The following is a 23,115-nucleotide window of genomic DNA, read 5'->3' as shown; positions in this document are numbered from 1 at the left end:
GCCTAACGCCAATTGGCGTAAAGTCCTGGGGCTCTGTTTTGCAGGAGATCGCGCGCAGGCTGCGCGCGCATCTCCTGCTTGGGGGGCGGAGCTCCGCCCCGCCTTCAGTCTCCGAGCGGCTATTGCCGCTCGGGAGACCGGTAGACGGCGTGATCGCCGTCTATTTACTTTGTGCAGCGCTGCGATCAGCAGCAGCGCTGCACTGGGGACAGCCGTGTGACACGGCTGTCCCCATGGGGGACAAGAGAGCGATCGGCTCTCATAGGCAGAAGCCTATGACAGCCGATCGCCATATTTGGCCGGCTGTGGGGAGGGAGGGAGGGAGGGAGGGAAGGGAGTTAAAGAAACAGGGTTTTTTTTTTAAAAAAAACAAACAATAATATTTATAAAAAAAAAAATAAACATGGGGGGAGCGATCAGACCCCACCAACAGAGAGCTCTGTTGGTGGGGAGAAAAGGGGGGGGGAATCACTTGTGTGCTGAGTTATGCGGCCCTGCAGCTTGGCCTTAAAGCTGCAGTGGCCATTTTAGCTAAAAAATGCCTGGTCACTAGGGGGGTTTAGCCCTGCAGTCCTCAAGAGGTTAAAGTCAGATCTGACAAGACTAGCTGCATGCTTGTTTCTGGTGTTATTTAGATACTACTGCAGAGAAATAGATCAGCAGGGCTGCCAGGCAACTGGTATTGATTAAAAGGAAATAAATATGGCAGCCTCCGTATACCTCTTACTTCAGTTCCTCTTTAAATATATCATATAGGAGACACACACAGTGATATTTGAGAAGTGAAATGAAGTTTATTGGATTTACAGAAAGTGTTCAAGAATTGTTAAAAACAAAATTAGGCAGGTGCATAAGAAACAGAGGCGGGACAAGGTCCTCCAGCACCCAAGGCTGAGACACCAAAGTGCGCCCCCCCATCCCTCCCACCCCAGCCGTCACACACTGATTGCTATTAGACTAAAAGGTGCCACAGGGCCCACAACCTCCCCAACACCTTAATATCTAGTTATCTGGCTTGCAGTCACTGCTATGTATCCCCTTTTCTTATTTCTTTCTGCTTCAAACACAATTAGGAATGACAGCTGAATGAATTGTGCGCCCCCTCCTACACTGCGCCCTGAGGCTGGAGCCTCTCCAGCCTATGCCTCGGCCCGGCCCTGATAAGAAATGAAATATATATTTAGTAGATCCTCCTTTTGCAGAAATTACAGCCTCTAAACGCTTCCTGTAGGTTCCAATGAGAGTCTGGATTCTGGTTAAAGGTATTTTGGACCATTCCTCTTTACAATACATCTCTAGTTCATTCAGGTTTGATGGCTTCCGAGCATGGACAGCTCTCTTTAACTCACACCACAGATTTTCAATTAAATTCAGCTCTGGGGATTGAGATGGCCATTCCAGAACTTAGTACTTTTTCCTCTGCATGAATGATTTAGTGGATTTTGAGAAGTGTTTAGGGTTGTTGTCTCGTTGAAAGATCCAGCCCCGGTGCAGCTTCAGGTTTGTCACTAATTCCTGGACATTGGTCTCCAGAATCTGCTGATACTGAGTGGAATCCATTTGTCCCTCAACTTTGACAAGATTCCCAGTCCCTGCACTGGCCACACAGCCCCACAGCATGTTGGAACCACCACCATATTTTACTGTAGGTAGCAGGTGTTTTTCTTGGAATGCTATGTTCTTTTTCCTCCATGCATAACACCCCTTGTTATGTCCAAATAACTCAATTTTAGTTTCATCAGTCCACAGCACCTTATTCCAAAATGAAGCTAGCTTGTCGAAATGTGCTTTAGCATACCTTAAGCGGCTCTGTTTGTGCTTTGGTCGGAGAAAAGGCTTCCTCTGCATCACTTTCGCATACAGCATCTCCTTGTGTAAAGTATGCCGAATGGTTGAACAGTGCACAGTGACTCCATCTGCAGCAAGATGATGTTGTAGATCTTTGGTGCTGGTCTGTGGGTTGACTCTGACTGTTCTCACTATTTGTCGCATTGTCTATCTGAGATTTTTCTTGGTCTGCCACTTCGAGCCTTGACTTGAACTGAGCCTGTGGTCAGTTTAAATCTCTGAGACAGCTTTCTGTATCCTTCCCCTAAACCATGATGGTGAACAATCTTTGTTTTCAGGTCATTTGAGAGTTGTTTTGAAACCCCCATGTTGCTCCTCTTCAGAGGAAATTAAAAGATGAGGGAAACTTACAATTGACTCCTTTAAAAACTCTCTCTTTTAATGGGATTCACCTGTGTATGTGTAGTGTCCTAATTTATGCACCCGCCTAATTTTTTTTAAACCATTATTGCACACTTTCTGTAAATCCAATAAATGTCATTTCACTTCTCAAATTTTCTTGCAGAAACGGCCGCGATTTTATGCGCAAATTCTCGTTTGCGTGCAAAAAACATTACGCAAAACGCTAGCGCGACCGTGATAAGAGTCATCACGGCTTTGTGAATCAAGCCCATTGAGTCAATGTCAATATCAAATGCTTTTGGATGTACTAGGATTGATAAGTATAGAGAATTGTGTAGGTGTGTGAGGAAATGTGTGGTATACATGGGCAGGACATGTAGATATGTGTAGTATGTCGGTGTGTATGGTATGTGTGTGGGAAGAGGTGAGCGACTGGATGGATGCATGGTGTCTAGGTACTTTCCTTATGCGTGTGTGTGTGGTGATGGTGGTGGTGGTGGTGGTGGGGTTACAGGACATATCATATGTATAGGTGTGTGAGGAAATGTGTGGTATACATGGGCAGGACATGTAGATATGTGTGGTATGTCAGTGTGTATGGTATGTGTGTGGGAAGAGGTGAGTGACTGGATGGATGGATGCATGATGTCTAGGTACTTTCCTTATGCATGTGTGTGTGTGTGTAGGCGTATTATAAGCGACTACATCATATAGTGTTTGGTTTGTGAGCAGCGGCTTGTGCAGGTACATGTGGTGTGTATTGATAGAACAGTATTTGTAAACCAAACAAAGGTAGAAGTACTGCATCATATGCACGGCAATGTAAATGTAGTACTCCACGGCAACGTACATGTGTGGATATACAGTACAGTATGTGGTATTACAAAGTTTTGAAACCGGATGATACTATTTATTGGCTAAATAATAAGAAAAAGAGTAAGCTTTCAGCTAATAAGCCTTCATCACCAGGGCTGTGGAGTCGTGGAGTCGGAGTCGGGGCAATTTTGGGTGCCTGGAGTCGGAGTCGGGAAAAAATGCATCGACTCCTAATGTATTTAAACTGTAATTAAAATAGAAAATATTATACAATTTTCTATTTCTCAGATAATAGTCCTCATAAATAATTTATACATACAGTAATAGCTGTGCTTAGTCCACAAAAATGAAATAAACCAATCAAAATTAGTTACTTATGCTGCTTCAATAAAGCAGTCCCCGTATTTTTAAAGTCAAATATACATATCTGATTGTGACTGTACAGTATATATGATGTGTACACAGGAATCTCTTATATATACTAAATAACATCTATGCTGTAAGAATAAAGCCTGATGTGTAGCTGTGTCACTAATAGAGATGGTCAATGAGATGGAAATAATTCTGCATTGATGCTGATTTCAGGGCCGGCCCTAGACTTTTTGCCGCCTGAGGCAAATTTTTTAAAAATTGCCGCCGCTGCCGCCCCCCGTGGGGGGGCCGCCGAGCTGGAGTGGTAGCTGGCAGGACGGGGTATTGGGCCAGCGGCGGGGAGGGGGGGAGGGGGGTCGGACCCCCCCCCCTCCCTCGCCTGGGTCCCCTGTCCTCCGCTCCCCTCTAGCCTTAAATAGAAGCAGCCGCTATGTGATGTGTAAGAGGAACGGGCGGGGAGGACACTCACCTCTTCCCAGCGTGAGCTCCACTGACGTCACTTCCTGCAGCGTTGCAGGAAGTGACGTCAGTGGAGCGCACGCTGGAACGAGGAAGAGGTGAGTCCTCCCCGCCCGTTCCTCTTACACATAGCGGCTGCTTCTATTTAAGGCTGGAGGGGAGCGGAGGACGGGGGACCCAGGCGAGGGAGGGGGGGGTCCGACCCCCCTCCCCGCCGCTGGCCCAATACCCCCGTCCTGCCAGCTACCCCTCCAGCTCGGCGGCCGGCTCCCCGCACCCACGGACGGGCGGGTGCCGCCCCTGGAAATTTGCCGCCTGAGGCAAAAGTTTCACCCCGCCTCATGAGCGGGCCGGCCCTGGCTGATTTATGCAAATATATGCACTCCCTTTGCTGATGAAATCAAATAATTTGATATGTTGTTAAAATTTGGCTTGGGGACTACGAATTAAAGGGTACCTGAGAAGGATGAAAAGAAAAATTTTATACATACCTGGGGCTTCCTCCAGCCCCCTTCAGGCCAATCAGTCCCTCGCTGTCCTCCTCCGCCACCTGGATCTTCTGCTATGAGACCTGGTAATTCAGCCAGTCAGCGCAGTCCGGCCGCATGCCGCTTCCACAGCCAGGAGCGTTCTGCACCTGCGCAATAGTGCTGCACAGGTGTAGTATGTTCCTGGCGGCGGAGTGTGTGCATGCGCACTACGCCCGACTGGCTCAAGTACCTTGACTCATAGCAGAAGTTCCAGGTGGTGGAGGAGGACAATGAGGGACTGATTAGCCTTAAGGGGGCTGGAGGAAGCCCCAAGTATGTATAAAACTTTATTTTCATCTGTCTCAGGTTTACTTTGTTACACAGTAGTACTATACTCTACATATGCACTCTCCAAAGAGCTGCAGGGAATCCACTGAGAATGTTGTGCACATTGAACACAGAGGTGTTGTCTATCACCCATAAACCTGGTTCAGATTGTGCATGAAGAATGTGTAATAGAGGAAGAATCTCCTCATTCCACTGCAGAGTACCTGCACATCATTCTTACATGCACCCACAGTTACATTGCCTAGGGCCTGATAGATGTTCTTTGTTCCAGTCTGTACCTTTTACAAGTTCTCTTACCAAGGACTAGTTTTAGTCTATGACTAAAGGGAATAAATATGGCAGTCTCCATATCCTTCTCACTTCAGTTGTCTTTTAAAATTCCTAAGTGTTGGCAGTTAAGAGACGAATTTCATGTTACATACTTTCAATCAACAAGATTGTAATATGCAAATTAGAGGAGTCGGAGTCGAGGAGTCGGAGTCGGTGGAATCCTAAACTGAGGAGTCGGAGTCAGTGGATTTTTGTACCGACTCCACAGCCTTGTTCATCACACTCAATTCCTGTAAACTGCCACAGTGTTATAACACACAGCTCATATACATTACATACATAGGGTTGGCTAACACGGTACACTACTGTACTACTTCTATATGTGGTATGTGTAGGTGTGTATGTATGTAGAGTGAGTGTGGGTATGGAGTGTGCGGTTACGCGGGATGTGTATTTGTATGTACATCTATACAGATGGGTTAGGATTAAATGAGAAAGCACTCAATGTACTGTAAATGTGTGGTATGTTTGCGGGAAGAATGAGGTGGTTGTGTTGGAAGTATCAATAGGATTATTACTTAAACTGCAGTATAGTAAAGCAACCACAAGAGGTCACTGTGTATGCAAAGTGCTGGAATGATCTCTATGGTTTTGTTATTTTCTGTATTCATTCTATGTTCCTCTCTGTTCTGAGTATGCTGCATTACCTGATGGTTGTGTATGTTTTATCTCTTGTTATATTGGGACCCTATCCGCCTGTACAGAACACTCCATCAAGTTGGGGTTGGGGCGGATGGAGGTGTGCTTTGCGTGGTTACTTGTGGTTTGTATTGGAATATAGGCAGGTAGGCATCTGAGAAAGTACTCCATTGAGGTCTGTATACACAAAATAGATAAGTCGGCCTATAATGACCACTTCAGACGATAATCAGTGGCTTTTTTAATGTTTGTACAATGTGCGGCCGATATCGCTTAAGGATCCAAGCATGCCCCATCCCAATGTAGTTTTTGCTCCTCCTGGCCGCAGAAAGCTGCTCTGTCCTGTGCTGATCGTTGCCCTCCTGCCCCCCTCCATAGCAACTGTATGCATCGCTAGCCTGAAGGCTAGAGATGTGTCTGTACAGAATCAGTCCCCAATTTGTCATTTTCCAACCCCCAGTGGGTGACAATAATCACAGGTGTGTAGCTTTACTTCTATTAAGATATAATGAACCAAGATAGGGCTCTATACACAGGTCTACAGCAAAGTCCCCGTTATCCGGAACTCAGGTAACCGGAAGTCTCAACTAACCAGCAGGCCTGTGGGGATAACGGAGACTTTGTTTACGGGGTTTGGTTTTTTTTTTGCTGGTATTTAAATGCTTACTGAGCATCCAGCTATGTCATCCAGCCTTCCTCTCGCTCCTTGCAGACTCCTAGCGGCTTCTGGCGTCCGTGCATAGAGGTCGCCGTGTCACCTGACCTGGTAGCAAAGGGAAAGCTGGAAGACATTGCTGGACGTTCGGTAAGCATTTAAATATCAGGGGGGATGTTTGTGCTTTTTGGCCAGTTGCTCAAGCAACCAGCAAGCACATGTATCTGGCGTACGGCGATCCCTGATGGTACCGGATACTCGGCCAAAACCGAAGTCTGGTCTGTCAAAACTAGAAGTGGCCATCTCACTGCAGCCAGTGCCCAAAATGGATTGAATTCTGGCGGCTCCTTCTTCTTCCCTGGCTCTGGTTTCTCCCCCCACCCCCTTCCTACTGAGTTCTGACAGCCGGGGACACACACGCCCTCAGAGTCGTTTGTCGCAGCAGGGAAGCAGAGCGGGAACACTGCGGACATTGCCTCTGCCAGCACCCTTCCTGCAGGAAATCCCTGCTTTCCTGCCGGGATGAACGACCCTAGGTGCACGTGTGTGTGTCCGACTGCCAGAACTCAATAGGAGGGGGGGGGCAGGGGGAGGAGCCAGAGCTGTAGGAGAAGAACGGAGCCGCGAGGAACTCATTGGCCGCAATGAGAAGGCCACTTCTAGTTATGACCGGACAGAACATATGCATTAACTGTACAGTTCTCTCTCGGTTTCAGGTCTTGATAGACGTCACAGGTCGCGTCAGACCGTTCAGCTGGAAGATGTATCAGAGGACGGCTCAGCCACTGAGACTGAAAGACTGGCTCATCCAGCAGATAGACAGCGGCCAGTACCCCGGCCTGTGCTGGGAAAATGCAGAGAAGACCGTGTTTAAGATCCCATGGAAGCACGCCGCCAAACAGAACTACAGCGAGGAGGAGGACGCCGCTTTATTTAAGGTATCCGGCGCCACTGAGATATTACTGATATTACCTGATCAGCCTAATGCCGGACATACTTTACACAATATCGGCCGTACAATTCTGTACAGCTTCACCAGATCTGTGTAGTATACGGGTAGCCATACATCGAGCGGATGATCGACAATCCGAGTCAATATTTTAATCTAATCGAGAGAGAATCGCGTGTGTTCCAGTATGTGCGATCAACTATAATCAAGCTAGATGGAAAATAATGGTTGACCGTAAAAGAATCGGCTACTGTTCACATGATTTAAATCGATAAACAATCGATTTTTGGATTCAGAGCATGGAGGCACAACATCGTTCAGATCTATTAGTGAAAGTGAATAGCATAGGATCTTGCTTGCAGTGTGTGGGCCACTAGTCAATCGACTTTCAATCAACCACACTGTTGTTGATCGCTTAATCACTCGATGCAACATTGCTAGATGTATGGCTAATTTAACCACTTAACGACCGCCTAACGCCGATAGGCGTCGGCAGGTCGAAGAGGTGTTTCCATGGAAACCGTTCCATAATTGTAAACACTCGGGGAAGAAATCCCCTGTGTTTACATCAATACGGCGTTGATGCGCAGCAGCACCGTTAAGGAGATCGGTGATCCCCAGCCTCTGATTGGCCGGGGATCGCCAGCATTTGATAGGCTAATGCCTATTAGAGGCGGCGCAGGACGGATCACCGTCCTGTGCCGCCCACAGCAAGGAGGGGAGGGAGGGAAAGGGATGGAGGGCACAATAGCGCTGCGGAGGGGGGCTTTGAGGAGCCCCCCCACGAAACCCAAATAGCCGGTGGCAATCAGACCCCCCCAGCAGGACTTCACCCTAGTGGGGAAAAAAGGGGGGGGGCTGCAAACACGATCTGTGCTGTGGGCTGAAGAGCCCACACAGCACAGATAAGGGGAAAATCCCCTGGTCGTCAAGTGGTTAATGATCAACAGAGAGTGAATACAGTAGTATGAACAGATTGTTTAGGCAAGCTGTCATACTATGAGGGAAGTGAAAAGAATGGATAAGACTGTTTAATCAGGATTTTATGGTTTAAAGATCTCAGAGTACGTATAACCAGGGCTGTGGAGTTGGTACAAAAAGTTTATGAAACTACCTATTCAGACTCCATGTATCCAAAATTGCTCTGACTCCTCGACTCCGACTCCACAGTCCTGCGTAGAGCGCCCCGCCTGTTGAGTTAGGGGCCGGAAGATGCCGATAGTTAAAACATTGGTAATATAATTTTTACATTACAGATTGTTTTACTATAGACTTACCCTCCTAATGCCTAAAGGTGGCCACACACACCATACAATTTTTTTTAATATCTGTTCAATTCAAGGATTGCAATACATTTTTCTGACTGTGGTACATTGGTCATATTTTTGAAATGTTACAATCACACTTATGTTCAATTTTTCCCCAATTATGCTAAAAATGATTGGAAACTGAGAAAATTGCTAGGGTGTGTATATTAATAAATTGACAATCTAACACACACCATACAATCTTTAGAAAAATTGAAGAAAAATTTCCAGCATTTCGGATCGATGAAAATCGAAAAAAAAAAGGGAAATCAGATTTTCAGTCGAATGAAAAAAAGCTTTCAATTTTTTTCAGGAGATCTGATCATATTTATAGAATTTTCATAAAAGCTGATCATTTTATTGTATTGTGTGTGTGGCCTCATCAAACCGGCCAGCGTGACAGTCCTGCGCATGTGCGGTTCAGAGTTAGAAAACTTAGCATGCGCAGTACTGTCACACCGGCCGCCGAGATGACGCGTAGCATCACCATTAAAGAAAACCTGTTACTAAAAAAAGTTCCCCTGGGGGGTACCCACCTCGGGTGGGGGAAGCCTCCAGATCCGATCGAGGTTTCCCCCTGTCCTCCTGTGTCCCACGCCGGTCTCGTTGTGCCCCTCCGAATAGCGGGGATGTAAATATTTACTTTCCCGGTTTCAGGTGCAGTATCGGCTCTCCGCTCGGAGATAGGAGGAAATAGCCGATCGCTGTCGGTCCGCTCTGCTGCGCAGGCGCAGGCTATTCCCACCTATCTCCATGCTGAGAGCCTTAACAGCGCCCCCGCTGGAGCCAGAGAAGGTAAATAAATCAGCACTTGTCGGGTAAGGATTCTGGGACGCTTCGGGGGAGCCAGCGCTGGACTGCCTGCAGCTACAGGGATTGGGGAAGCCTCATTTGGACCCTGAGGCCTCCCCCTCCCAAGGCGAGTACCTCCAAGGGGATGTTTTTTTTGTTACAGAGTCTCTTTAAGGAAGTGTTGGGCAGAGACTCGGCCCGGGTGTCGCCGGTAATGAAGTCTGCAGCGGGTCCCGGAGAGGATCCTGGAGGATGCCAGGGGACCTTGCGTCCTACGGTGGGCTGGAGGAAGCCCCAGGTAAGTACCGATTTAATTTATTTTTACTGCTCAGGGTCCCTTTAAGCTATAGTTAGCTGAGAGCGCAGTTCAATTTTATTACTGCCTAACACTAACCTCCTCACATTTCCTTACAGCCTTAACACTAACTCCCTTCCTAATGCGTAACACTAACCTCCTCTCCTAGGCGTGCAGGAGCCGTTCTCCTGCATGTGTTATATACCCTGCGGCGTGAAGTAGCGATGCAACGCAATTTAGCGGTGGTAGTAATACATTCAACCTGGCGGGAAAACGACGGCTCCCGACAATTAAAGGCTGCGGGTGCGTCGAACGGCAATGCATCGAAGCGCGTTGTTGGGTGTGAAAGGTAAGATGAAAGTCTATGGACTTTTATTTTACCTTAGTTAACGCAAAGTTTCTACTTTGCGTTAAACCGCAGCAAACGGGCTCTGGTGTGAAAGAACCCTTGATTTCCAGAAAAATGTCTTTATTTCTGCAGACATAGCAGCACTTTATAAATAAATCCCGTAGTGTTGCTGTGCTCATATTATAGTGCGATTTCCTATAACTTAAATGAGGTTCTCATTTATAATGCGGCATGCCGATAATTCTGACACACAGAGTAGTCATATTGTGCTCACAGGTGATCTCCATTGCTTCTGTAGGCCTGGGCGGTGTACAAAGGGAAGTTTCGAGAAGGAACCACCAAGGCAGAGCCTTCTGCATGGAAGACCAGGCTACGATGTGCCCTCAACAAGAGTCCAGATTTCCAGGAGGTCCCGGAAAGCTGCCAGGATGCCGGGGAACCCTATAAGATTTACAGGATTGTTTCTGAGCCACAAGAGAGAAGCAGTAAGAAAAATCATCTTCAGCCACTGGGGGATTAAATGTGTTCTAAGTCTTCCTCACCTTAAAGCACACCTAAACCGACCAATGCACATTACCCAGCTGTCCTGCTGATCCTCTGCCTCTAATACCTTTAGCCATAGACCCTGAACAAGCATGCAGATCAGATGTTTCTGACTGAAGTGTGACTGGATTAGCTGAATGCTTGCTTCTGGTGGGATTCAGACATTACTGATGCCAAAGAGGTCAGCAGGGCTGCCAGGCAACTGGTATGGTGTAAGAGGAAATAAATATGGCAGCCACCATACGCCCTTCTCAGTTCAGGTGTATTTTAAAGTGAGTTAAAACATTAACTGAGGGAAAAAATCATGCAATAAGTTATTTACTAAGCTTACCTATCCTGTTGTTTTTAGTGTTCAGTATCAGATTAAGGAGAAATATGCAAAAGAGAAAATATTTCTGCTGGTTTCTATCTTAACTGTTTCTTTGTGATGCCAAAAGTGACATCACTTCTGCCCTTCTTTTTTTTTCAACACAGCTCAGTGTCAACCACTTCACGCTGAGGGGTTTTTACCCTAACGGACAAGAGCAATTTTCACCTGTCAGTGCTCCTCCCTTTTATTCGCCAATAACTTTATTACTACTTATTGCAACAAAATGATCTATACCTTGTTTTTTTGCCATCAATTAGGCTTTTTGCTAAGAATTTTTGTTTATTCTAAATGCAATTTAACGGGAAAAAAAATGGAAAATAAAATCATTATTTCTCAGTGTTTGGCCATTATAGTTTTAAAATAAAATGTTCTCCTGTGGATACAACACGTACACTATATTTGCTCATGTGTCCCAATTATTTGACCGTTTAAATTATGTCCTGTTATATCACAATGTATGGTGATAATATATTAGGAAAAATTAGTGTAATTTTTCTGTCTGTTTTTTTCTTTTTTTGTCTCGTCCATAATTACAAGCCCCACGTAGTAAAGTAATAGTAACATACCCTCATAAAATATAGATTTCTTTTTTAAAAATTTTGCTAGCCTCTGACGGCTTTGTGTTTTATGAATGGACATAGCCCCTGATCGGGGTCATGTCCATTGATTCCAGGCATTGCGATTAGGTAGAGGACCGCTCGGTCCTCTTCCCCAGTCACAGATCGTGGTGTCCTTATGTAATGGGGGCGGGGGGTGAGCACACGTGCACAGCGGTGGTGGGAGCAAGCGATGCATTAAAATGTCCTGGAGCCATTAACAGGCTCCAACAGGACGGTTTAATGCGTCAGCTTGTCGGTAAGTGGTTGATTCACTGCTTATTTTACAGATTACTGTCCTTCCCACAGCAAACATCATCTAGCTAACAGGCTTACACTGTAACTCTTATGCCTAAAGCACACGGTACGATTTTCCGTGCGATAGATGGATCCGATTGATAAAATCCGTCATGTCCGATATTGCTCCCGATCGTTTCTGCTCTCAATTTGTCATAGCAGTGAACGGAAAAAGATAAGAAAAATGAATGAAGATAAGAGAATCGAGCGCAGAATCAAGTGCAGAATCGTGCGGAAAAACGATCGGGTCGGAAAATAGCACGGAAAATCGTACCGGGGACGGATTCAGTTACCTTTGTGGTCATAGTTTCCTTATCTTATCCAGAATAGGAAGCTTTCTGCTATGCACATGCTGAGATAAGCTTCTTACTGAAGCTAAAAAGTAAAAACAAACAAATAACACTTCCCAGTTCCCACAATCCCACTGGCACTGCACAGTTGCTGCAGTTAGGTAAAGGCACTCAGAACAGGTAAAAATGAGTGAAAATCTGAGAACGCGTTGGCTTTTTCCTCGGCCACACTCATGTACAGGTGCGTGGCCACGAACTTCCAGGAGGTGCCGGCTTCCTGCAGTGGTCAGGAGGAGGAGGATGTGGGATTCTTCTGGAGGATAGAGGGGTTTCCCTCTACTGAGACTAGGATTGCATTAAAGATGGGTTTAATTAACAAGATGTTATGAGTATGGTTGGCTCATGGTGGACTTTACATGTTACAGATGATGAGAATAAAACAATGTCCAGGAGCCCCTACCAAGAGAGATCTCCAAGCCCCCTAGAAGAGAGACCACTCCAGGTAAGGACTCCACCAACAGCAGGGACACTGTAGAATATTTGACCCTTCTAATAATGTTTGTCCCATAGATTGTGGAGAGCGACAGTCTCTCTGATGAAGAACCTTTACCCAAACTACAGAGGGTGGAGAGTGAACAGAGCTCATCGGACACAGGTAAGTGAAAGCTTAAAGTCTACAATTTACTATAATCACATATCTGGGCTGTGCAAATGTTTCACTGTTGGGTATTGTATCGTGTGGCCATCAGTAAAACAAAGAACAAAGGATGATACCATTTATTGGCTAACATAGAACAAAAGGAGTAAGCTTTTGGCTATGAAGCCGTCCTCAAACTTGAACAGATATACTGATCTCCCATTGCCCACACATCTCTGCTTACTTGGACACAGTTTAAGTGATCTTGTTACTTTATTAATGGGTGGCTTCAAATTGCACAAAGACTATTCTTTTTATTTCTTGTGCTGATAAGATTAGTTTTAAATTCCATTTTTTTTTTTTTTTTTAGATCCTTTGTTTTGCGAAACAGTGATGACAGTATACATCAAATAACTGTTGTACACAGTCAGCAAAAGTCCATACAAGCATATTCATATACAGTGAATAGTATAGGAGAGTAATAGGACCTGACACTCCAGATTATTTGCTTCTAAATCAGATGGAATAGCTTATGCAATAGTAAATACTTATGGCATCAAATAAAGCAAGCAGGACTTTGGTACATGCATCAAAAAATGCTAGTAAGGGGAGTCTGAAGGGGGAAAAAAAGGCTACCTAAAGAGGCTACCTAAAGAGAGGGAAGGCTCTGGGTCCTATAGACCTGCTCTCCTCCTGGTCTCTGCATTCCCCTGCATGCTTACCAGTTAGCAGTCCACGATCGTTCAGTCGTGGACTGCTCTCTTCAGTGCTGGGTGGGCTTCAACAGTCTTCGGAAGCACTCAGGTGTTTCCGAAGACAAACTGCTCCGTACTATGCAAGCGCCCTCTCTTGCATATTCACGCATGCACAGTACAGAGCTGCTCATCTTCAGGAGCTCCAGTGCTTCTGAAGAATGCCGAAGTCTCCCGCGGCTGGAGATTCAAATAGAGGAGCCTGCAGGGGAACAAGGACACCGTGAGGAGAACGGGAAGGCTCTATAGGATCCAGAGCCTTCCCTCTCCTTCGGTGAATATCTGTTTTTATTAATGCTTCAGACTTGCTTTAAACACTATAGCAAGTCACTTAAAGAGACACTGAAGCGAAAAAAAAAAATGATATACTGAATTGGTTGTGTACTATGAATAATTACTAGAAAATTAGCAGCAAAGAAAATATTCTCATACTTTTATTTTCAGGTATATAGTGTTTTTTCTAACATTGCATTATTCTATAATATGTGCACATTACACAACACTCAGCATTCAAAATGAGTCTTTCAGAGCAGTCTGTGAAGTAATGACCTCTCCTCTGGCAGAGGAAAAGTAAATAGTCCAGGAACAGTTGAGATAATAAAAGTCAGATAACAGCCCTCTCCACGACTAACTTAGTCGCGAGAGCTTAATGGCTTGTTTGCATAGAGATAACAACTGGAGTTTCTTAACTCTTCCTGTACTGGAAACAATTACACTGATGTATCTGATCTTAATGTTTTATTTCTTAGCTGTGCTACACATACAAATCATAATATCATCATTTTTTTTTCGCTTCAGTGTCTCTTTAACATTAACCAGTATTCGCAATAATTTTGAGAACATTTTCACCCCCCTATCCCACACCCCCTTCCTCTGGAAGTGATGTCATAGGCCTTACCTAAAAGTGAACAAAAACATAGTGCGGAGAGTTATGGAAAGGTGTTAGTATCAACTCTGCCTTTTCCAATCCCTGAGCTAGCACTGGGTACATCTCGCTCACTGGCCATTAAGGACCGTAGTAAACTCATCTGAACATCTGAAGCAGGGCAGTTTCTAGGCTAAATTGCACCCAGGGGTGTAAAAATTGCGCACACCCGCCCCCGCCCATGGACTCGCAAGCCCATACTACACCCCCAGTATAGGTAGTCAGGTATGGGTGCCCCCAGTATAGGTAGCCAGGCATAGGTGTCCCCAGTATAGGTAGCTAACTATAGGTGCCATCACGTCGCCCCCTCCCTCACAGCGCTCAGGGCGGTCGCACATCCCTAGAAACTGGGCTGATCTGAAATAATTCCAAAAAGACCACGTTTTGTTGTACACCTTTTATTTATGGCCTTGTGCTTAAAGGGATACTGTAGGGGGGTCAGGGGAAAATTAGTTGAACTTACCCGGGGCTTCTAACGGTCCCCCGCAGACATCCTGTGTTGGCGCAGCCACTCACCGATGCTCCGGCCCCGCCTCCAGTTCACTTCTGGAATTTCAGACTTTAATGTCTGAAAATCACTGCGCCTGCGTTGCCGTGTCCTCGATCCCGCTGATGTCACCAAGAGTGCACAGCGCAGGCCCAGTTTGGTCTGTGTCTGCGCAGTACACTCCTGGTGACATCAGCGGGAGTGAGGACATGGCAACGCAGGCGCAGTGGTTTTCAGACTTTAAAGTCAGAAATTTCAGAAGTGAACCGGAGGCGGGGACTGGAGCAAAGGTGAGTGGCTGCGCGGGCACAGGATGTCTGCAGGGGACCATTAGAAGCCCCGGGTAAGTTCAACTCATTTTCCCCCGACCCCCCTACAGTATCCCTTTAAGGTCCTCCATTATCTCAGTGCCATCTATTTCCCTGATCAATTCTTCCACTTTCGGGGATGACGCCTGTTTCCAATGTTGCACAAGCAAACATTTTGCAGCATTAAGTATATGGTGAACCACTGAGCGTTTATATTGTTTCATGGACCAATCATTAAAGTGCAAAAGATAGAATTCTGGCGTGAATTAGGTGTTCCTGTCCGTAACAGCCTTAACCAACCTCTCTATCCTCTGCCAATAGGTAGTAAGTGACGGTCACGACCAGAGGATATGTAGGAGGGTACCTGTATCTCTCCCACATCTCCAACAGGTATCATTGTCATCAGCATACATTTTACGTAATTTGTGGGATATTAATTACCACTGGGAGAGGATTTTATAGTTTATTTGCTGTATTCTCATTGCATGTGAAGATATATGTGCAAGGATGCAAATTTTGAGAAAAGGTTCTCCCTAGGTCCACTTCCCAGGAGTGGAAGAATATAAGTGTGGGAATCGCAATCCCAGTCAACATCTCGTACATTTTAGAAAGTGTCTTCCTGATACCACAATTCTTTTTAGTCTATAACAATCATTGTATGTATTCTGAGCAAGCTATTTTGAAACTCTGTTTTTACGATGTCTCTGCATCACATTGAGTCTGTGGTTTGTGATGTTTAAGCAAACAAATGGTCTTATCTATTTGTCATAAATTAGCTAGCATCTCTGTGAGACCCTCCTGGTGTTGTAATTAAGGCATCTAATGGCATTTATTTATGTTTATGTATCTCCTTTTAATGTCAAGTGTACAGTGGTTTGCAAAACTATTCGGCCCCCTTGAAGTTTTCCACATTTTGTCATATTACTGCCACAAACCTGCATCAATTTTCCACCAACACAAAGTGGTGTACAAGTGAGAAGTGGAACGAAAATCATACATAATTCCAAACATTTTTTACAAATAAATAACTGCAAAGTGGGGTGTGCGTAATTATTCAGCCCCCTTTGGTCTGAGTGCAGTCAGTTGCCCATAGACATTGCCTGATGAGTGCTAATGACTTAATCAAGTGCACCTGTGTGTAATCTAATGTCAGTACAAATACAGCTGCTCTGTGAGGGCCTCAGAAGTTGTCTAAGAGAATATTGGGAGCAACAACACCATGAAGTCCAAAGAACACACCGGACAGGTCAGGGATAAAGTTATTGAGAAATTTAAAGCAGGCTTAGGCTACAAACAGATTTACAAAGCCTTGAACATCCCACGGAGCACTGTTCAAGCGATCATTCAGAAATGGAAGGAGTATGGCACAACTGTAAACCTACCAAGACAAGGCCATCCACCTAAACTCACAGGCCGAACAAGGAGAGTGCTGATCATAAATGCAGTCAAGAGGCCCATGGTGACTCTGGACGAGCTACAGAGATCTAAAGCTCAGGTGGGAGAATCTGTCAATAGGACAACTATTAGTCGTGCACTGCACAAAGTTTGCCTTTATGGAAGAGTGGCAAGAAGAAAGCCATTGTTAACAGAAAAGCATAAGAAGTCTCGTTTGCAGTTTGCCACAAGCCATGTGGGGGACACAGCAAACATGTGGAAGAAGGTGCTCTGGTCAGATGAGACCAAAATGGAACTTTTTGGCCAAAATGCAAAACGCTATGTGTGGCGGAAAACTAACACTGCACATCACTCTGAAAACACCATCCCCACTGTCAAATATGGTGGTGGCAGCATCATGCTCGGGGGGTGCATCTCTTCAGCAGGGACAGGGAAGCCGGTCAGAGTTGATGGGTAGATGGATGGAGCCAAATACAGGGCAATCTTGGAAGAAAACCTCTTGGAGTCTGCAAAAGACTTGAGACTGAGGTGGAGGTTCACCTTCCAGCAGGACAACGACCCTAAACATAAAGCCAGGGCAACAATGGAATGGTTTAAAACAAAACATATCCATGTGTTAGAATGGCCTAGTCAAAGTCCAGATCTAAATCCAATCGAGAATCTGTGGCAAGATCTGAAAACTGCTGTTAACAAACGCTGTCCATCTAATCTGACTGAGCTGGAGCTGTTTTGCAAAGAAGAATGGGCAAGGATTTCAGGCTCTCTAGATGTGCAAAGCTGGTAGAGACATACCCTAAAAGACTGGCAGCTGTAATTGCAGCAAAAGGTGGTTCTACAAAGTATTGACTCATGGGGCTGAATAATTACACACACCCCACTTTGCAGTTATTTTTTTTTTAAATGTTTGGAATCGTATGATTTTCGTTCCACTTCTCATGTGTACACCACTTTGTATTGGCCTTTCACATGGAATTCCAATACATTTGATTCATGTTTGTGGCAGTAATATGACAAAACTAGTGGACCTAAGCCAGTTTAAAAACGGGCTAGGTCTGTCCCTAATGCGCCGCATGCATCCACCGTGCACCCGTCGCGTGACGCACACACGCCCGTCCCTTCTGGCCCCGTCCTCCTCCAGCTCTCGGCAGTGTCTCTGCATCCCTGCACATGCACGGTGCACAAAAAGCACTGACGGACGGACATGGGACGCAGCGACACTTGCCTTTTATTAGGTAGGATGTGGAAGACTTCAAGGGGGCCGAATACTTTTGCAAACCACTGTATATAAGCTGTGTTTTCTACATGTTGTCAGCATACAGAAATCAAGTCTGAGGAAGGCTTCATAGCCGAAAGATTACTCTTTTTCTTCAACGTTAGGCAATAAATGGGATCATCCTGATTCAAAACTTCTTGCTTTCAATTTGCTGATAGCTGCTTTACAAAACAGACTAGAAGCAGAAGATGAACTTTGTTACTAGTCTCAATTCTCTGCTGTGTTTCAATACAGGCAGCCTAGGTGTTTCCTCTTCCCACTAGAGTAATCAGCTGCACAAAGCAAGAAGTATTGTTTTCCACACCCGCACCAATATATCTGTGTCCATACACTCTGTATGCATTGTACCTTGCATGCAAGTTTATGTTGCCATATTCACCAATATCCATTCGGGGAGCCTAGACGTACGATGAGCTTGCACAAGTGAGCCTATGCCAGCCTGGGCCTTAGGATTTGGAGCTACAGCAATGAAATTCATTGGTCGCAATAGCAGCATAGGGGGCGATATACAGGCTGGGAACGGGAAGAATCACTCGCGTTCCCATGCCTGTCGGCCGGTGACGGCCAAACCGGAAGTGTTTGCCGGCGGGTGCAGGAGCATCTGACCGGGGCTGCGAGGGCACCGATCGGCTGCTGGGGGCTGAGGGGAGCCCCAGGTGAGTCAATCTCATTTTTTATAGTTGCCTTAAGTTTTCCTTTAAGGTTTCTTCTTGCTCACAACATGTACTGAAAGATTTCTGAATATAGCATTCCTGCTACTGAATTACTGTGCAATGTTGGAGTGAGATACAGTAAATAGACTTTTTCTTACCTTCTACAAAGGTAAGCAATATGTTGCTTCTCTCAGGTGTTCCTTTGTGTTTAAAGATAGCCATTTTGTTTTTGCAGCTGTATTGCAAATCATCTACTTCTCCTGTTATCGCTTTTCAGATGCACTGCTTGGGATGAAAAATAAGTTGCACAATTAATTAATCAAGCACAAATTATTGCAGTGATTAAGATATTTCAGCTGGCAGTTATTCCTTTAAATTTTAAAGTGGTATAAAACTCATAATTTTCTCTTAGTTCTAAATGATTATTTACAGCATAAAATCTACTACCACAACAAAATTGTAGCAGAACAGCATTCAAACAATTAAACACAGCACTTTCTTCTTCATTGGATATCTTCTTGCTTCAGTCGGCAGCTTCTGCCCGCATCCGAAGAGGTGAGAACATTATATTTTGTTTACATTCCTTTGTCAGATACATTTAGTAAACATTAGCAAAGTGCTGAAACTGAGCTGTACTGAGCTAAGCAACAGAAAGAGCTGAGAAGTGATCTGTAGATAGATTATAATATATAAATACAGCAACTATGCAATAAAATTCAATGGCAGCCTTCAGAGCAGATAAACTGTTCTTTGGGAGCCAAGTAATATTGTCTAAGGCAAGTATGGTAACTGTATGGGTACCGTATATTCCGGCGTATAAGACGACTGGACGTATAAGACGACCCCCCAACTTTTCCAGTTAAAATATAGAGTTTGGGATATACTCTCCGTATAAGACTACCCCTCTTCCAATGCACACCAAATAAAAATTAAAATTAAAAAATCATGTACTGGTGCTGTGTACGAGCAGATACTGGTGCTGTACTGTATGTGTTACCCAGTATATAACAGTATATAGTCAATTGACTTTTTGCATTGGTCAACTCTCCTTAAGTAGACTGGTCAGCTCTCCTTGTCTACCTGTTTATCAGCGCGGTATGGAAGAATAGATTGCGCTCCCTCAGCAGGGAGATCTGAGAGGTGGTAACAGGATAGGGCATATCACCCGGCATCAATGACACCCGGCGTATAAGACGACCCCCAACTTTTCAGAAGATTTTCAAGGGTTAAAAAGTAGTCTTATACGCAGGAATATACAGTAATAAAAATTAGGAAAACACATTTTTATTGAATGTTATGTCAGAGTTTTATCCCACTTTCATGGAGTATCTTGCTCCTCCTCTCTAAAGGCTGCTGCACACCACGCAATTCACACTATTTTGAGAAAATTATCAAATCGGGCAAAAAATATACAGCTTACCGATTGCCAGCTCCCAATCTCAAAATCTATTTTTCCGTGTGTATGGCCTTTTCAATTAATTTTTGAATTATAATCAATCAGAAATCTGAATTTGAAACAATGGCATGCGTGTGTACAATGTCAGATCTAAATATCGATCTGATCACTCGCTCGAATAGTATCTGAAGTGAAAATTGTGTGGTGTGTACAGGGCCGTTTCTAGCTAAAATGCGGCCCAGGGGCAAAAGTAACTTGGGGGGGCTCCCGGCAATGGGGGGCTGTGCTTTGCTGGGCTGGGGCTTTGCTTTGCTGGTCTGGGGACTTTGCTTTGCTGGGGGCTTTGCTTTGCTGGGCTGAGGTCCAGGGGCTTTGATTCGCTGGGACTGGGGGCTTTGTTTTGCCTGTCTGGAGCCCAGTGGCTTTACCTTTGCTGGGAGCTTTGCTAGGCTGGGGCTCGGGGGCTTTGCTTTGTTGGAGTCTTTGCTTTGCTGGGCCCGGGGGCTTTGCTTCAGCATAGGTAGCTAGGTATAGATGCCTTCAGGATAGGTACCTAGGTATAGATGCCTTCAGTATAGATAACTAGGTATAGGGTGTGACGCTCACACGGTTCCCGAGTGTGTGCGCCATTTACGTCACTAACGCAAGTTTCATTGCAAGCAACCAAAATGACATTTTTTCAAATCAACAGTTTTTTTTTCCTACTTCCTGGTCAAATGCTAGCAAGCACTGGCAGTTTTTTTCTAATTACATAGTCTCTCTCACCCAAGTGTGAAGAACGGGTCTCTGGGCCTCATGGGACCCCCTTGAGAGTTTATAAGCCATCCATCAGAGATTAGGTTGACAAAACCTCATAAACCGCAGTCTTCTCTAGACTATTAAGAACCGATCACAGCAGGGAGTCTCTCGGGGTTCCCTCAGCTGGAAGATCAAAGGAGGTCCTCTCCCAGCTGGCTCAGCTCAGAGAGCAGATGACCCTACTGTAACCCTTAATAATCTATAGACTACTATATTTGTAATATTTCTTGTGTTACAAAGATAACCGGTCCTTCAATTTCGCACAGTGTGTTGGACTTCACGTGACACTGGTCCTGTGAGATTTTCAACCATCTGGATCTTTCAGTACCAGTGGTAGAAAGAGTGAAAGTAAGAACGGTGCTATGAATCACCCTGACTCCTCGTGTTTAGTATCAACAGATTCACACAATTATGCTGATTATGAATATGCATTCTGGTTCTTGATGTGACCTATGGGCACGGAGAAAGCAGGCAAAACAGGAATTGGGCCGAAATCTCTCCCTGTCTAATGGGGCACTGCCTTATACAAATTGCATGGAATGTATGGGGCATTCAGTATAGGTAGATAGGTATGGGACCTTCAGTGTAGGTAGGTATGGGGTCCTCAGTATAAGTAAGTAGGTATGGGGCATTCAGTATAGGTCGGCATGGGGTCCTCAGTATAGGTAGGTAGGTAGGTATGGGGTCCTCAGTATAGGTAGGTAGGTATGGGGCTTTCAGTATAGATAGGTAGGTATGGGGCTTTCAGTATAGATAGGTATGGGGCTTTCAGTATAGGTAGGTAGGTATGGGGCTTTCAGTATAGGTAGGTAGGTATGGGGCTTTCAATATAGGTAGGTAGGTAGGTATGGGGCTTTCAGTATAGGTAGGTAGGTAGGTAATTGGGCTTTCAGTATAGGTAGATAGGTAATGGGGCTTTCAGTATAGGTAGGTAATGGGGCTTTCAGTATAGGTAGGTAGGTAGGCAATATGGCTTTCAGTATAGGTAGGTATTGGGCTTTCAGTATAGGTAGGTAGGTATGGGGCTTTCAGTATAGGTAGGTAAGTATTGGGCTTTCAGTATAGGTAGGTAGGTATTGGGCTTTCAGTATAGGTAGGTAGGTATTGGGCTTTCAGTATAGGTAGGTAGGTAGGTATGGGGCTTTCAGTATAGGTGGGTAGGTATTGGGCTTTCAGTTTAGGTAGGTAGGTATGGGGCTTTCAGTTTAGGTAGGTAGGTATGGGGCTTTCAGTATAGGTAGGTAGGTATTGGGCTTTCAGTATAGGTAGGTAGGTATGGGGCTTTCAGTATAGGTAGGTAGGTATTGGGCTTTCAGTATAGGTAGGTAGGTAGGTATGGGGCTTTCAGTATAGGTAGGTAGGGGGCTTTTAGTATAGGTAGGTATTGGGCTTTCAGTATAGGTAGGTAGGTATGGCTTTCAGTATAGGTAGGTAGGTAGGGCTTTCAGTATAGGTAGGTAGGTAGGTATGGGGCTTTCAGTATAGGTAGGTAGGTATGGGGCTTCCAGTATAGGTAGGTAGGTATGGGGCTTTCAGTATAGGTAGGTAGGTAGGTAGGTATGGGGCTTTCAGTATAGGTAGGTAGGTAGGTATGGGGCTTTTAGTATAGGTAGCTGGGTAGAGGGGTTGCCCGCCTGCCCTCCTCCTCTCCCCGCTCGTCCCCCCTCCTCCTCCTCCTCCGCCCGCACATATACAAACAGCGGCTGCTTACCTCTGCCTCGATTCCAGCGTGGAGCCTGGAGACCAGCCGCAGACCTCCCTCTCCCTCCTGCTGTTTCCCCGACGCTGATCGTTCATGACGCAATCAGCGTCATTAGCAGAATCCAGTCACAAGGAGGAACAGCAGGTGGGAGAGAGAGGACTGCGGCTGGTCTCCAGGCTCCACGCTGGAATCGAGTTAGAGGTAAGCAGCCGCTGTTTGTATATGTGCGGGGGGGGGGACGAGCGGGGAGGGGGGTAGGCAGGCAGAGTCGCCGCGATCTGAGGTCTGAGGACTAGGATAGGAGGGCAGCTCACGGGGCCCATAATTGATCCGAGCACCATGGCAACAGGTTCGGGGGCGGTGACACAGGAAGCAGCACCATGCTCTACACTCCGGACTTCTCCCCACTGCACCTCTCTTCCTCATTCCCTGCAGGCATGTATGGGGGTCACCATAGCTGTAGGGGAGGAGACACGCATCTTGGGGGCCCCTACAGGCTCTATCCTCTTTGGTCTATGAAGTATGGGCCTTGAGTGTGTACCAAGCTTTAACGTGTGATCATGGGATCTTATTGTGTTTCAGAAGACGCCAGTTATCAGCCTGCATCAGCCTGTAAGATGATAATAATTGTGGCTTGCATACAGTTTTAATACAAACTGTATTCAACTTTGAATTTGGCCAATCAAAATCAGTAGGCAGTGCATCTGATTGGCCCAGTTAGA

The 23,115-nt window shown here is 45.5% G+C and overlaps 1 protein-coding gene across 3 annotated transcripts in view; it reads left to right on the top strand.

Moving 5' to 3' along the window:
- LOC137542472 (interferon regulatory factor 4-like) overlaps positions 1-23,115 on the top strand; it is a 78,845-nt gene that overhangs the window by 38,533 nt on the left and 17,197 nt on the right. For all 3 annotated transcript variants that reach the window (XM_068264408.1, XM_068264409.1, XM_068264410.1), the window contains exons 2-5: positions 6,996-7,217; positions 10,270-10,456; positions 12,493-12,569; positions 12,638-12,722. In XM_068264408.1, the coding sequence (XP_068120509.1) occupies positions 6,996-7,217; positions 10,270-10,456; positions 12,493-12,569; positions 12,638-12,722 (571 nt within the window). The remainder of the gene's footprint in view (positions 1-6,995; positions 7,218-10,269; positions 10,457-12,492; positions 12,570-12,637; positions 12,723-23,115) is intronic.

This window comes from Hyperolius riggenbachi, chromosome 12 (assembly GCF_040937935.1).
Source record: "Hyperolius riggenbachi isolate aHypRig1 chromosome 12, aHypRig1.pri, whole genome shotgun sequence".
NCBI classification, from domain to species: Eukaryota; Metazoa; Chordata; class Amphibia; order Anura; family Hyperoliidae; genus Hyperolius; species Hyperolius riggenbachi.
This window is presented reverse-complemented; position numbering and strand designations above follow the sequence as displayed.